This window comes from Narcine bancroftii, chromosome 1, assembly GCF_036971445.1.
Source record: "Narcine bancroftii isolate sNarBan1 chromosome 1, sNarBan1.hap1, whole genome shotgun sequence".
Taxonomy (NCBI): Eukaryota; Metazoa; Chordata; class Chondrichthyes; order Torpediniformes; family Narcinidae; genus Narcine; species Narcine bancroftii.
The window spans coordinates 371067216-371082820 of NC_091469.1; the positions used below are offsets into that span (position 1 = coordinate 371067216).

Consider the following 15605-nt stretch of genomic DNA (forward strand, 5'->3'; position numbering starts at 1 on the left):
ATGGTCATTTTTCTTTTAGAAGCATGAAGAAACTGAAATCTTGCTGAAAGAGATACAGCATGCACTAAGTAATTTGGTGTCTAAAATGAAATAATTTAGCTGCTATATTAAAGTGTGGAGATTGATCTGAAAATATGCAGCCAGCAGGAACATGAAATGTATTGCTGATAGAAGTAATCATCAAAACTAACTACTAGTCCAGTACTGATGGATAAAGTCACTTGTATGAATTAGCAACAAACTAAACACACAGATTAATGGAATCACCTGAAAACTTGAAGTTACGTAAACATGAACCGATCCTGACAAATTTCAAGGAGCTCTTGAAGCAGCATACAAATAGTCCAACTAGGGAAATGGCTACACAGAGCCTTATACTGAGAAGTGAGCCTGGCCAGGTCTTTTGAGAGTATTTTGAGAAAAGAGATTTTAATTCATTAATTTTTTTTAAATTTAGACATATAGCACAGTAACAAGCCATTTTAGACCAAGAACCCATGCTACCTAATGTACATGCAATTAACCTATACCCCTACTACGTTTCAAAATCCACACAGTCACGGGGAAAACGTACAAACTCCTTACAGACTGCACGGGATTTGAAACCCAGTCCTGATCACTGGTGCTGTATAGGTGTTGTGCAAACTGCTATGGCAATGGTGCCACCCAAGTTTATTAGATAAGCCTGGACTTTGAGCAGGCAATGAGAAGCTAGAGGAGCACAGCAGGTCAAGCAGCATCCAATGATAGAAAGGTTCTGTCAATGTTTCAGGTCATGAACCTTTATTGAGACTAAAATAGGAAGAGTGATATCAAGTATATTGAGGGGAATGGGGAAAAATAAGTTGAGGATGAGTTAAGAGGTGATGAGGTATTGAATTGAAGGTGATAGGTCGAGGGAGAATCCACTGGGAAACAGAAAGGTAGAGAAAAGCATGAATGAGTGGAAAGAGATGGAAACGGTTAAACCAGATACAGGTGGGTATTATCTAAACTTAGAAAAATCTTTTCATGCTTTTTGTTTTAAGACTTTTAGGAAGAATGTGAATCATTGTTGCTCAAGTTTACACTTAGCCTCACTCTGGGAATGGATAAGAATGGACTTTTGTGTGAAAAAGGTAAATGGAATTGAAATTGTTGGCTACTGGGAGTTCTAGCTTAAACCCACAGACAGAACGGGTGTTCAGGAAAGCGATCACCAAATGTGCATTTGATCATAATGGTGTCAAAAAGGCCACATCAAGAACAATGAATATAATAGATTAGTTTGGAGATGTGCATACAAGATTTTTTCTCATGTTGAATGAATATTGATGTACATGTGAACATCAAACTTGTCTGAATGTAGCTGACCATTTTAATTCCCTTCATTCCAATACAAGGACATCTGGAAGGTCAAAATGTACCATGAAATGTCCTTGATGAGTATGTTTAAGGAGAATCCCAATACATTTTATGTTGGTATTAAAAACAAGTGGATGACTAAGGAAAGGACAAAAGATGGAATGCATCCTTGAAATCAAAGGAAGTGGACGAGATACTGAATGAGTACTTCAAATCAGTATTAAGTAGAAAGTTTCAAGGATAATGAAATCAGTATGGATAATGCTGTGTGGCAGTTCATTTTGAGATCGAGGAAGAAGTGGTGCTGGGTTTTTGAAGAGCATTAAGGTGGAAAAGTTCCTGGGGACCGTTATATATCCAAACTTCATTGAACGGAACAAGAGGAGATTGTTGTGACCTTAATGATGCTTTTATATCTGTGAGGAATAGGTGAACCTGGAGGAATGGAGAATAGCCATGTGTTGTTCGTTTGTTCAAAAAAAGTAATGAGGAATAACCCAGGTAATTGTAGACTGGTGAGTCTTGCATCGTTGGTGGGAGGCTATTGGAAAGAATTGGGGATAGGATTTACGGATATTTGGAAAAGTATGATCAGATTAGGGACAGTCAATGTGGCTTTGTACAGGGCAAGTCATGATTTTTTTCACAAATTGAGTTTTATGAGGCATTGATAGAACATTACATCACAGCACAGGACTTCAGCCCACGATGGAATAAGGCAGTTGATGAGGGTAGGGCAGTGGATGTTGTCTGAGTAGTTTAATATTTGGGGTGCCATGGTTGGCATAGTGGTTAGCAAAACACCTTTACAGCGCCAGCGATCAGGACCGGCATTCTAATCCCAAGCTGTCTGTAAGGAGCTGGTACATTCTTTCTGTGTAGGTTTTCCCCAGGGGCTCCAGTTTCCTCCCAAAATTAGAAATGTACCAGGGGTATAGGTTAATTAGGTGTAAATTAGGTGGCATGGGCTGAAATGGCCTGTTACTGTGCTTTGTCTTAAAAATATATATATTTTTTAAATTGACAAGGTTTCTAATGATAGACTGATCCAGAAGGTAAAGGTGATTGCAATTCATGGTGAACTGGTGGTTTTTATTTGGAGTTAGCTTGCCCATAGAATATAGGGTAATGGTGGAAGGGTGCTGTTCTGTTTGGAAGCCTGTGATATATAAATGATTTTGCTGAAAACATTGGTGGGTTAGTAAATTTGAAGAGGGTGCACAGATTTGTGGGATTGTGAACAGTGGTTCACTGTTATAACAGTGGTTAGGGTTATAACCACTGTTATAACTGTGATTATCAAAGATACAAGAAGATATAGTGGTAGTTAAGTTACAGAGGAATGGCAGATGGAGTTTAATTCAGGCAAGTCTGAGATGTTGTAGTTTGTGATTTCCAGTGCAAGGGGAAGTATCCATAGAATGGCAGAACTTTTGAAAGTATTGTGCAGAGAGTTCTGGGATCCAGATCCATAACTCCGTTAGAGTGGCTATGTAAATTGCTATGGTGGTAAAGAAGGCATGCTTTCCAACATTGATTGGGCATTGAGTACAAGAATAAGAAATTGTGTATAGTCTTTCAGCTATATAAAACTTTTCTAAGGCTGCACTTGGAGTATCGAGTATAATTCTGGTCGTCCCATTACAGGAAGGATGTGGAAGCTTTGGAAAGGGCACAGAAGAGATTCACAAGTATGCTGCTTGGAATAGAGGATATGAACTTTGGGAAGAGGTTGGTCAAATTTGGGTTATGTTCTCTGGAGCACAGAGGCTGAGGGGAAACCTGAATTGAGAGTTGTAGATATGATAGACCAGCGTTTCTCAGCCTTTTTACCCTTGTGGAACCTTGAAATAGTTTTCATGTCTCAGGGAACCCCTGCATAAAAATTATTATATACCATTATTAATATCTCTTATATTTTTATCATAGTTCACATGAACATTTTTTGGATAACTTGTTTAAGGAAAAAATTACCCCCTTTTTGTCAAATTTATTGGCAAAGCGAAAGAAAATCATACTGCTCATTTATGAGACCTCACACTGAGGTTTTCATTTTAAATAATATAAGAGGTTGAAGCCTTTATTATAATAACCAAGGATTTTCCAACAATATGCTGTCCATGTATAGTAAAATTACGAATATAAAATTAAACAAAAATTACTCAAAAATGCATTAGCCTATTTATCACTGTTTCCTGTGGAATCCCTAGCGGCCTCTTGCGGAAACCTGTTTGAGAAACACTGGGGTAGACAGTCAGAAACATTTGCCAGAGTAGAATAGTCACATACTAGAAGACACAATTTGAAGTGAGGAGAGGGAGTTTAAAGATGTGCAGGGCAAGTATTTATTCACAAGAGTTGTAGGTACCTGGAATGAGCTGCAGGAATGGTGGAAGCAGATACAATTGTAGCAATTAAGGAGCTTCCAGGTCAATTTGTGAACATGCAGAGGAAAGTGGAATGTGCAAGCAGCAGGTTTTTAATTAAATTTGGACATCCAAACATCATGGGCTGAGAGGCCCTATTCCTTTGCTGTACTGTTCTATGCAAATACATAGGTTGCTCGAAACATTACATTTTGTTAGTCTTCTGTCACAGTCTTCTGTCCAAACTAGTAATGATTCAGTGTTTTGATCCTGGAGAGTTCAAAGACACCTGTCATTTGAATAATCACACCAGCTTTTTTATACATTGTTAGTGATAATAGAATAGTGGAAAACAAATAATGTTTGTTTTTACACCAAAATTGAATTTAAAAAAGACTATTTCAAAGCTTACTTTTCTCAAGAAATTCCAAGCCAATCAAGGATCTAATGGATACAAGTTTTATTTTTCTCTCTTCAGCACGTTCCAAATGTAATTGTAATTTCCAGAATAATTTCATGAATCCCAATCCATATAAGAGATGATTTGAAAGCAAATATAAATTAGAAATAATTATTTTTCCTTTTGTTTTTTTGTTTTGGATTTTGAGATGCATTTCACTCTTGGTATCTTTACAGTGAGCTTCAGGAACGAATCAAAAGAACAGTAAGTGAGGGGCCTTCTTTTGGAAGAAGAAAGGGGGCAGTCGCTGACAGAATAAATTAAGTTGCCTTTTGAGGAATAAATAAAAAAAAGCCTTGGTTGCAGTGAAGTGACCATTCTTTATTTTAAAAAAGGGTAATTCTGTTGACTTCCCTCATAGTTATTTTGATTGGTTAGAATTTAAAAATGGCTTAGATTTTATCTGCTTCCTGGGGTTGGGTACTCTGGGTAGGGATTGTCCTCAAAACGTATGGATTACTCAATTCTATTGGCCCCTGGTTAACCTGCTGTACATTTCCTATGTTTCGGTTACTCATATTAATTTTTGTACATTTTTGGATTAGTAATTTTGCTTCAGGACTGGGATAACATGTTTATCCAAGCAATCCAACAAAATCCTAAGGTGGTTATTTTTAATAGTGTTGAATTAATTGAAGGTTTGCTATCACTTCACAAAAAGTCCTGTCTTTTCTTTTAGCCTGAAACCGATAAGACGAGGATTGAATACTAGTTTGGAATAAGAGGTTCTGGTGACTAATTAGGACATGGCAAATCGGGGAGGCGCAGTGAGACCCAACGGACCATCTGCTTCTAACAAAATCTGCCAGTTCAAGCTTGTTCTACTTGGAGAGTCTGCTGTTGGAAAATCTAGTTTAGTGCTTCGCTTTGTGAAGGGGCAGTTCCATGAATACCAAGAGAGTACTATTGGTGGTAAGTTTTGTTTTACCTTAGTTTTTGATGTAATTGTGTTCAAATAGCCAGTGTTTCCTTCAGTATGTTCATAAATTCAGTTATACATCTCGGAAATCATGCCACGGTGCATTCCTGGCTCATCCCATTTGCCTATATTTGGTCCAGTCTATCAAAAACTTTCTCTAAGAATCTGTCCAAATGTCTCAAACTTTGTAATTACACCTACCTCTACTACTTACTTTGACAACTTATTCCAAGTACACACCATCCTCTGCATGACAAACATGCATCTCAAGTTATTTTCAAATTTCCCCCCCCTCCTTTCATCTTAACTATCTGTCCTCTAGTTTGGGTTTCCGAACTTGGAGGGGAGGGGGTGGTGGGATAGATTGACTGTCCACCTTGTCTGTGATCTTGTGATTTTTATTTACTTCTATAATATTAGCCTCCTTTACTCTAAGGAAAGCAGTCCTATCTTATTCTCATTATTTCAATTCTGACAGTTCTAACAATTTCTTTTCTGCACCTTCTCCAGCTTAACTGCATCCACCCTATAGTATAATGACCAGAACTTCACACAATACTGCAGTCTTACAGACATCATCGACTGCTCCAACGTGACATCCTAACTCTTGTATTCAGTGCACCATCTGAAACAGGCATGTAATATACCTTTACAACTTTCAGAGAGTGAGGTACTTGATTGGCCTGGTCTCTCTGTTCTACCATACTCTCCATGGCCTATCAAGTACTGTGCAAGTCCTGTCCTGGTTTAGCTTCCCAAAAATGAATCTTAGTGCATTTGTGTGATATTAAATTCCATCTGCCATTCCTGTGCCCACTTTTCCAGTTGATCTTGATTTGATAACCACCTTGACCATCCATCATACAGAATGTTTCTGTTATCCGAACACTCAGGACCAGATGTATATTAGTTAACTACATTTTCCGTATATCTGATCTGCAGCCCATTGTAAGCCGCAGAATACTTGTATCGGCTGTCGCCAATCCTGACACCTCCCCACATGGAACCTGCCCAGGCCCCCAAGGTCCCCTCTTTGATCCTAGCCCAGTAGCATCAACATAATACTTCTACAGTATATGCGATTGAAACAGCAACAAAGAACAAGTAAAGGTTTTTCAAGCATGAAATAAAGTTTAATTCTTACCTTGAGTACACGAGAGTTCAGTTGGATTCAAAATGGCATTAAAAGCGCATCAGAGTCCTATTTGAGCATGGCAGAAAAAAAATCAACTTTTTTTCAAATTGTTACATAGTGCCATCGAAAATTTTTGTGGGTAACTGGTAACTGCCACTTACATTCTCACCTTAATCATTGATATAAATGAAAAAGAGTAGGGGACCCAGCACTGATCTCTATAGTAACCACAGGTTACAGGCCTCTGATTTTTAAATCTAATCCTCCATGACCACTTTCTGATTTCCAGCTTGCTCATTCTGGGTCCAATTTAATCTCTCCTTCTGCATCAGTCTGCCATGTCAAAAGCCTTGCTAAAGTCCATGTTGATAATGTGTTGCAGCCTACCTTCATCAATTCATTTTGGTCGCAGCTTCAAAAGTTAAAACCCCTCAATTTGTAAACCACTATGTTCTGTTCTCAGTCATGTTGACTGTCCTTGATAAATCCTCATCTTTCCAAATGTGCATGGGTCGTGTTTCTCAAAGTTTCCCCTGCAGTAACGTGTCCACCTCTGCCTTGGTTTGTCCTTGCAGCCCTTTCTAAGTAAAGGCATAATTTTAGCCACCTTCCAACTTCAAGTGACTCACTCATGGCTGCGGAAGATGCAGAAATCTCAGTCAAGGCCCCAATAATTTCTTCCCTCACTTCCCACCATGCCTTTGGGTACACTTGGGCAGACAGGTTTTTTATGCCTTTATGTCCCTCAAGGCTGCATTGCATCTTTTATGATATTGATGTTTCAGGGTGTTGTTTCCCCAAATTCTATATTTTCCAGCATAAAGTACATAATTTTAAGATTGCCATGTCATTTTAAAAATATAGTTTCAAAAAGTTAGAATTCAAAACACCAACTATTTTCTTGCCCAACATATTTCTGACATTAACTGAAAGGATTGTACCTTCTTTTGGATGGGTAAGGAACCAAACTTATGCAGAGCAGCTGAAGTGACAATCATACTTCCACATTAAGGCATTACAGCTTTTGTGCAGGAAGAAATTGTTTTTCTTCTTGCTTTTGAAATGTTAATTCTGAGGTAATCTACTCTAGATAGGAATTGTTGCTTTACCTGAAATGACTGTTTGGGTCCCATGATGGTGGGAGGACAAGAGATAAATGGACAGATCTCCCAATATTGCATTGGAAGGTCCTGTCTTTATTTACTCCTCCACTAAACAGGTGGAGTCTGTCAGACTATTTCTGATCTTCATGATCTTTCATATCTAGCTTTGGACCCTCAACTCTGTGTGGTCTGGTTCTACACCCTCCTTGAATGGTATTGATCTTTTTCTGAAATGGACTACTTCACTGTGCCCATCAATAAACACGCATTGCCATTAAGCCTAATCATTCAATTTTCCTTATTGCTAACAAAATCTTTTTATTTACCTTCTATCTTGTGCAGCCATGCTGTTCTTGGGTTATCAGTCATCCATTGTTGACTTCATTACAATTTAAAAACTCTTGTCCATCCAACTTTCATTGTTGACTTTTGAGATGAGAGGATAGACTGGCATACACCCAGTACAATGTGTAGATACTGAAATTTTTACTTGCTGCAGCCACAGAGATGTTGTAAGATGCACCAGCTATAATACTGTATGTGATAAGACTTAAGAAGAGACAATAATTATAAAAGGAGAAAGAAATATTCACTAAAGTTAGCGTGGCTTCCTTCAGGGGAGATCTTGCCTGCAATTTGCCCTCCATCATAATTGCTCCCCAGCAGGTAAAATATCCCTGGCTCTTCACTGAGCCCTGGATCACCTGTACAACAGCAATAATTGAATTAGGCTACTCTTCAACTACAGCTCAGATTTCAACACCATCATACCCTCAGTGCTGGTCAAAAAGCTCCAAAACCTGGGTCTCTGCATCCTCCTCTGCAACCGGATCCTCAATTTGCTTATCAGAAGACCACAGTCAGTACAAATCGAAATCAGTTTCCCCTCCTTGCTGACGATCAACACAGGCACACCTCAAGGATGCATTCTTAGCCCTTTGCTCTACTCGCAATACAACCATGACTGTGTGGCTAGGAATTATTCAAATGCCGTCTACAAATTTTCCGATGACATCACAGTCATTTGCAAAACCACAGATGGTAATGAGGTAGCGTACAGGAGTGAAATCGATCATCTGATTGAATGGTGCCACAACAACAACCTTGCACTCATTGTAGCAAAACCAAGGAGTTGATTGTTGACTTTAGGAAGGGGAAATCACGAACCAATCCTCATTGAAGGGTCAGCAGCGGAAAGGATTAAGAGCATCAAATTTCTGGATGTCAAGATCTCTGAGGATCTTTCCTTGGGCCTGGGTCTTGATGTAATCATGAAAAAGTCATGCTACCAGTTATACCATTGAGGAGTTTGAGATTTGAAATGTCACCAGACTTTGCAAACTTTTACTAGAAAGCATTCTAACTGGTGCAGGAACTGGAGGACGAACACCCAGCTCACAAAGACAGTTTCTTCTCTGCCATCAGATTTTTGTTCGGAGAATGAACCACACACTAGCCCACTTTCTCTTATTTTTGCACTAATTTTATTTATTTTTAAATATGATTTATTGCAATATTTGCACTGTAATGCTATTGCAAAACAAATAATTTTGTGTTTATAACAATAAATCCTGATTGTAATTCAAATCAATTGTAGTTCTTTGAGAAAGTAACAAGCAGGATAGACCATGGAAAGTTGGTGGATGTTGTTTATTTTGATTTTTCTGAAGGCCTTTTAACATGCTGAACAAAACTGGAGCCTGTGGTATTGCAGGAAAGTATAGATGGAAGATTAGCTGACTGACAGAATGCAAAGAGTGGGTAAAACAAGGCCTTTTCTAGTGGCTGCCCATGATGTTCTGGAGGGGTCAGTGTTAAGTTCACCATTTCATTCATGTTGTATGTAAATTATTTAGATGATTGATGAAAGGTAGGTGGTGATGAGGAAGAAGGGAGGCTGCAAAGTGACTTGGGTTAGTTGGGGAAATAGGCAAAGTGTCAGATGGAATACAGAGTAGGAAGTGAATGGTCATGCAGTTTTGTAGAAAGTCCAAAGGAACTTGATGGGGTGGTGGGGTGGGGGGGGAGGATGGAATCCTATTCCAGTATTCTCTAAAGGCTAACTTGCAAGTTGAGTTCATAATAAAGAAGACAAATGAGAGAAGGAGAATATAAAAGCAAGGATGTAATGCTGAAGTTATGTAAGGAGTTGGTCAAATCACAGAACTTCTCCCTATTTTTCTACATTGCTGTTGAAGGGTTCAAGCCTGAAACATTAACTACTTTTTACTTTCTTTGAATTTGTTGAGGTGCTCTAACACTCGCATATTTCACTAGACCCCAGCATCTGCAGATTTTCTTGTTTGCCCATATTTATGAGCAGGTTTGGATCCCTTATCTGAAGAAAGTTGGCATTGGTAGAACTCCAAAAAAGTTTATGCAAAATTTTCCCAGGATGAGAGGGTTAATGTATGAGGAGCACTCGAAGAGAGGTTGGTAGTTTTTAGAGATTGGGTGGAGAGAGAGGAAGATTCTCATTGAAACCTACCTAATATTGAAAGGGCTGGATAGGATAGATGTGGAGAAGATATTTCCAGTGCTGGGAAAGTCTAGAACCTGAGGATGACTCTTCAAAAACTAGAAATGAAAAATTTCTTCAACCAGATGTGGTGAATCTGTGGAATTCATTGCCACGTACACCTGTCAAGGCTGTCATTAGATATATTTAAAGCGAAGATTGATGGGTTCTTAAGTAGTAAGGGTGTCAAAACTTATGCAGCAAAGGCAGAATGGGATTGAGAAGAAATGTACATCTGCCATGATTGATGACACAGTGGTCTGAATCCAAAAGTGCTTCAATAGGACAGACCATTCTTTTGGTTGTCTCTGTAGTTCATGGTTAAGGTAGTGTTGGGAAGTTTAAGAGCTTGATGACTGTTGGAAAAAGAAACTGTTCTTGAACATGGTGTTGGACATCAGGCTTCTTTACCTTCTGCCTGAAGTAAGTTGAGACTGTGACCAAGTTGATGGGATCCTTTAGGGATAAAAGAAGGGGATGAGTCAGTATACACGATGGAGATTGAAAACTTGGCTGAATGGTGCACCAACAGCAGCCTTTCACCCATCACATGCTCTGTTCTCGCTGTTGCTATCAGGAAAGAGGCATAGGTGACACCACCAGGTTCAGGAACAGCTGCTACCCCTCCGCCATCAGACTCCTCAACGACAAACTCAATCGGAGATTCATTTAGGGACTCTTGTGCACTTTATTGATTTTCTTTCTGTTCTCTCCAAGTTGTGCAGTCAGTTTGCTTACATCATTATCTGTTTACATTTTTATTTGTTTTTATGTTTATGCTGTGTACAGTTTATTTTTTGCCCTACCAATTACTGGTAATTCTGCCATGCCTGCAGGAAAAAAGAATCTCAGGGTTGTACGTGATGTCATGTATATACTCTGCTGGTCTGGCAAGCCTATGGATGAACGACGCCTATCTGGTGTAGGCTTCATGGTCAAGAACTCCATTGCCTCCAAACTCGAAAACCTCCCGACAGGCCACTCGGACCAGATCATGTCCATGCGACTCTCCCTTCAAAACAAGCGTCGCATCACCCTCATCAGTGTCTATATTCCATCCCTCTAGGCGGAGCCAGCAGAAAAGGACAAGTTCTACACTAACATATAACATAACAATTACAGCACGGAAACAGGCCATTAGGCCCTTCTAGTCCGCACCGAACCAAACACCCCTTTCTAGTCCCACCTCCCTGCACAATGCCCATAACCCTCCATCTTCTTCTCATCCATATATCTGTCCAACCTTTTCTTAAATAATACAATTGACTCCGCCGCCACTATTTCTCCCGGAAGATGATTCCACACAGCTACCACTCTCTGAGTAAAGAAGTTCCCCCTCATGTTACCTCTAAACCTCTGCCCCTTAATTCTTAACTCATGTCCTCTTGTTTTAATCTTTCCCCCTCTTAACGGAAATAGTCTATCCACATCCATTCTGTCTATCCCTTTCATAATCTTAAATACTTCTATCAAATCCCCTCTCAACCTTCTACGCTCCAAAGAATAAAGACCCAATCTGTCCAATCTCTCCCCATACTCCAGATGCTTAAACCCAGGCAACATTCTGGTGAACCTTCTCTGCACTCTCTCCACTCTGTTTATATCCTTCCTATAATTAGGCGACCAGAACTGCACACAGAACTCCAAATTAGGCCGCACCAACGTCTTATACAATCTCAACATCACCTCCCAACTCCTATATTCCATGCAATGATTGATAAAGGCCAGCATACTAAAAGCCTTCTTCACCACCCTATTCACATGAGTTTCTACCTTCAGGGAACGATGTACCGTTACTCCTAAATCTTTCTGCTCTTCTGTATTCCTCAATGCTCTCCCATTTACCACATATGTCCTATTCTGATTCTTCTTACCAAAATGAAGCACCTCACACTTATCAGCATTAAATTCCATCTGCCATTTTTCAGCCCACTTTTCTAAGCAGCCCAAATCCCTCTGCAATCCTTGAAAACCTTCTTCATTATCCACTATTCCACCTATCTTAGTATCGTCTGCATATTTACTAATCCAATTCACCACCCCATCATCTAGATCATTAATGTATATAACGAACAACAATGGGCCCAATACAGATCCTTGAGGCACACCACTGGTCACCGGCCTCCAACCTGACAGACAATTATCCACTACCACTCTCTGGCCTCTCCCATTCAGCCAATGTTCAATCCATTTGACTATCTTAAAATTTATACCTAAAGACTGCACCTTCCTAACTAACCTTCCATGTGGTACCTTATCGAAGGCCTTACTGAAGTCCATATGGACAACATCCACTGCGCTACCCTCATCCACATTCCTAGTCACCTCTTCAAAAAATTCAATCAGATTGGTCAAACATGACCTTCCTCCCACAAATCCATGTTGAGTGCTCCTGATCAGACCCTGTCTATCCAGATGTTTATAAGTACTATCTCTAAGAATTTTCTCCATTAATTTACCTACCACAGACGTCAAACTTACAGGCCGATAGTTGCCAGGCTTCCTCCTTGAACCCTTTTTAAATAACGGAACCACATGCGCAATGCGCCAATCCTCCGGCAATATCCCCATATCTAATGACATTTGGAAAATTACCGCCAGAGCCTCTGCTATTTCCTCCTTCACTTCTCTCAATGTCCTGGGGAAGATCCCGTCTGGTCCCGGAGACTTATCCACCTTTATATTCTTCAAAAGCCTTAAAACTACACCTTTTGTAATCTCTATATTCCCCATATTTACCCAATTTGCTTTTTTTATCCCACATCTCCCAATATCCTTCTCCTTAGTGAATACCGAAGAAAAGAAACTGTTCAATATCTCCCCCATTTCTCTAGGCTCCACACACAGTTTTCCACTCTGATTTTCTAAGGGACCAATTTTGTCTCTAGCTTTCCTCTTACCATTAACATATTTGTAAAACTCTTTTGGATTAGTTTTCACCCTGCTTGCCATAGTTTTCTCGTACCTTCTTTTAGCTTTCCTAATTCCTCTCTTAAGATTCCTCTTACATTCAATGTATCTTTCAAACATCTCCTTAACTCCATGCTTCTTATATCTAATGTACGCCTCCCTTTTTCTTCGAACCAAGTTTCCAATATTCCTTGAAAACCACGGCTCTCTCAAACCTTTTGCCCCTCCTTTTAACCTAACAGGAACATAAAGCTTTTGCACTCTCAAAATCTGATCTTTAAAAGACTTCCATCTCTCTACTACATCCTGCCCATAAAACAAATTGTCCCAATACACACCCTGCAAGTCCTTTCGCATCTCCTCAAATCTAGCTTTTCCCCAATCAAAAACCACAATCCTTGGCCCTGATTTCTCTCTTTCCATAATGACATTGAAGCTGATGGCATTATGATCACTGGACCCGAAGTGCTCGCCAACACTCACCTCCGTCACTTGACCCATCCCATTTGCCAACAGTAGATCTAACACTGCTCCTTCTCTGGTCGGCACCTCTACATATTGTTGTAAAAAACTATCTTGCACACATTTCACAAACTCTAACCCATCCAGTCCTTTCACAGAATGTGTTTCCCAATCTATATGTGGAAAATTAAAATCTCCCATAATTACAACCCTGTGCTTATCACAAATATCTACTATCTCCCTACAGATTTGCTCCTCTAGGTCTCGGTCCCCTCCGGGTGGTCTATAATACACCCCTACAAGTGTTACCTCTTCTTTCCTACTCCTCAGTTCCACCCAAATAGCCTCCATGGATGTGCCCTCTAATCTATCCTTCCTAGGCACCGCTGTAATATTTTCCCTGACAAGCAATGCAACCCCACCTCCTCTTGCCCCTCCGACTCTATCACGCCTAAAACAACGAAACCCAGGGATATTCAGTTGCCAATCTCATCCCTCCTGCAACCATGTCTCACTAATCGCTACCACATCATACTTCCAAGTATCAATCCACACCTTCAGCTCATCCACCTTTTTTACAATACTCCTGGCATTAAAATATATGAATTTCAGAGATTTCCCAATTTTTAATCCCTGTTTTCCCTCATCTTTAAGAACAACATTATTTACTTTTCCTGCCAATTGCCCTTCATCTTCTTCCAGACCATTTCCCTTCTCTATCACCTGCCCATCCATATTCAAATACTTACTACAAACTTTCTTTGTTTGCATTCTAACCTTCTCCTTACTGCTCTGTACTATTTTGTTCCCTCCCCCCAACCATTCTAGTTTAAAGGATCCTGAGTAGCCCTAGCAAATACCTCTGCCAGGATTCTGGTCCCCCTGGGATTTAAGTGTAACCCGTCCTTACTGTACAGGTCACATCTCCCCCAAAAAAGGTCCCAGTTATCCAGAAACTTAAAACCCTGCCCCTTACTCCACCCCTTCAGCCACGTGTTAATCCTCCACCTCATTCTATTTCTATTCACACTGTCACGTGGCACAGGGAGTAATCCAGAGATTACCCCCTTTGCGGTCCTTCTTTTTAACTCCCTACCTAACTGCCTGTACTCACTTTTTAGGACCTCTTCTCTAATTCTCCCTATGTCATTGGTACCTACATGTACCACGACCTCTGGCTCCTGTCCCTCCCACTTTAGGATATCTGGGACACGAGCAGCAACATCTCGGACCCTGGCACCAGGGAGGCAAACCTGTTCTCCTTGCTGCGTCCGCACAACCTCATTCAACGCACCCCTACAGCCGACAAGGTTGTCATCCTTGGCGACTTCAACGCTCACGTCGGCAAAGACTCAGAAACCTGGCCAGGAATCCTGGGCAAGCATGGTGTCGGCAAGTGCAACGACAATGGGCGCCTCCTGTTGGAGCTCTGCGCAGAACAGCGGCTTGTCATTACAAACACCCTTTTTCAGCAGAGGGACAGCCTGAAGACTACCTGGATGCATCCCCGATACAAACACTGGCACCTCATGGACTACGTCCTGGTGCGAGAAAGAGACAAACGAGATGTGCTCCACACCAGGGTCATGCCCAGCGCGGAATGCCACACTGACCACCGGCTGGTTCGCTGCAAGCTCAACCTTCACTTCAAGCCAAAGTCCAGGAACAGTAAAGCCCCCAGAAAGAGGTTTAATGTTGGAAACTTGCAGTCAGACGAAGTGAGAGGAAACTTCCAGGCAAATCTCAAAGCAAAGCTCAAGGATGCAATCCGCCTCACGGACTCGTCCCCTGAAACCCTCTGGGATCAGCTGAAGACTGCCATACTGCAATCCACTGAAGAGATACTGGGCTTCTCCTCCAGGAAAACCAAGGACTGGTTTGACGAAAACAACCAGGAAATCCAGGAGCTGCTGGCAAAGAAGCGAGCTGCCCACCAGGCTCACATTGCAAAGCCGTCCTGACCAGAAAAGAAACAAGCCTTCCATCGCGCATGCAGCCATCTTCAGTGCAAACTCCGGGAGATTCAAAATGAGTGGTGGACTAGCCTCGCCTAACGAACCCAGCTCAGCGCGGACATTAGCGACTTCAGGGGTTTTTACGAGGCTCTAAAGGCTGTGTACGGCCCCTCACCCCAAGTCCAAAGCCCGCTGCGCAGCTCAGACGGCAAAGTCCTCCTCAGCGACAAGATCTCCATCCTCAACCGATGGTCAGAACACTTCCAATCTCTTTTCAGTGCCAACTGCTCAGTCCAAGAATCCGCCCTGCTTCAGCTCCTTCAACAGCCCTTAAGGCTAGAGCTGGATGAGGTCCTCACCCGGGAATAGACATACAAGGCAATTGAACAACTGAAAAGTGGCAAAGCAGCAGGTATGGATGGAGTCCCCCCAG

At 41.1% G+C, this 15605-nt stretch overlaps 1 protein-coding gene across 8 annotated transcripts in view; it reads left to right on the plus strand.

Moving 5' to 3' along the window:
* The window catches only part of LOC138751176 (ras-related protein Rab-5A), a 66084-nt gene that overhangs the window by 23186 nt on the left and 27293 nt on the right, over positions 1-15605 (plus strand). For 7 of the 8 annotated variants that reach the window (XM_069913258.1, XM_069913250.1, XM_069913236.1 and 4 more), the window contains one exon: positions 4850-5082. In XM_069913258.1, coding sequence (XP_069769359.1) covers positions 4917-5082 — 166 coding nt within the window. In that variant the 5' untranslated portion in view covers positions 4850-4916. Of the gene's footprint in view, positions 1-2991; positions 3076-4849; positions 5083-15605 lie in introns of all 8 variants that reach the window. The other variant, XM_069913242.1, reaches the window with a different exon arrangement.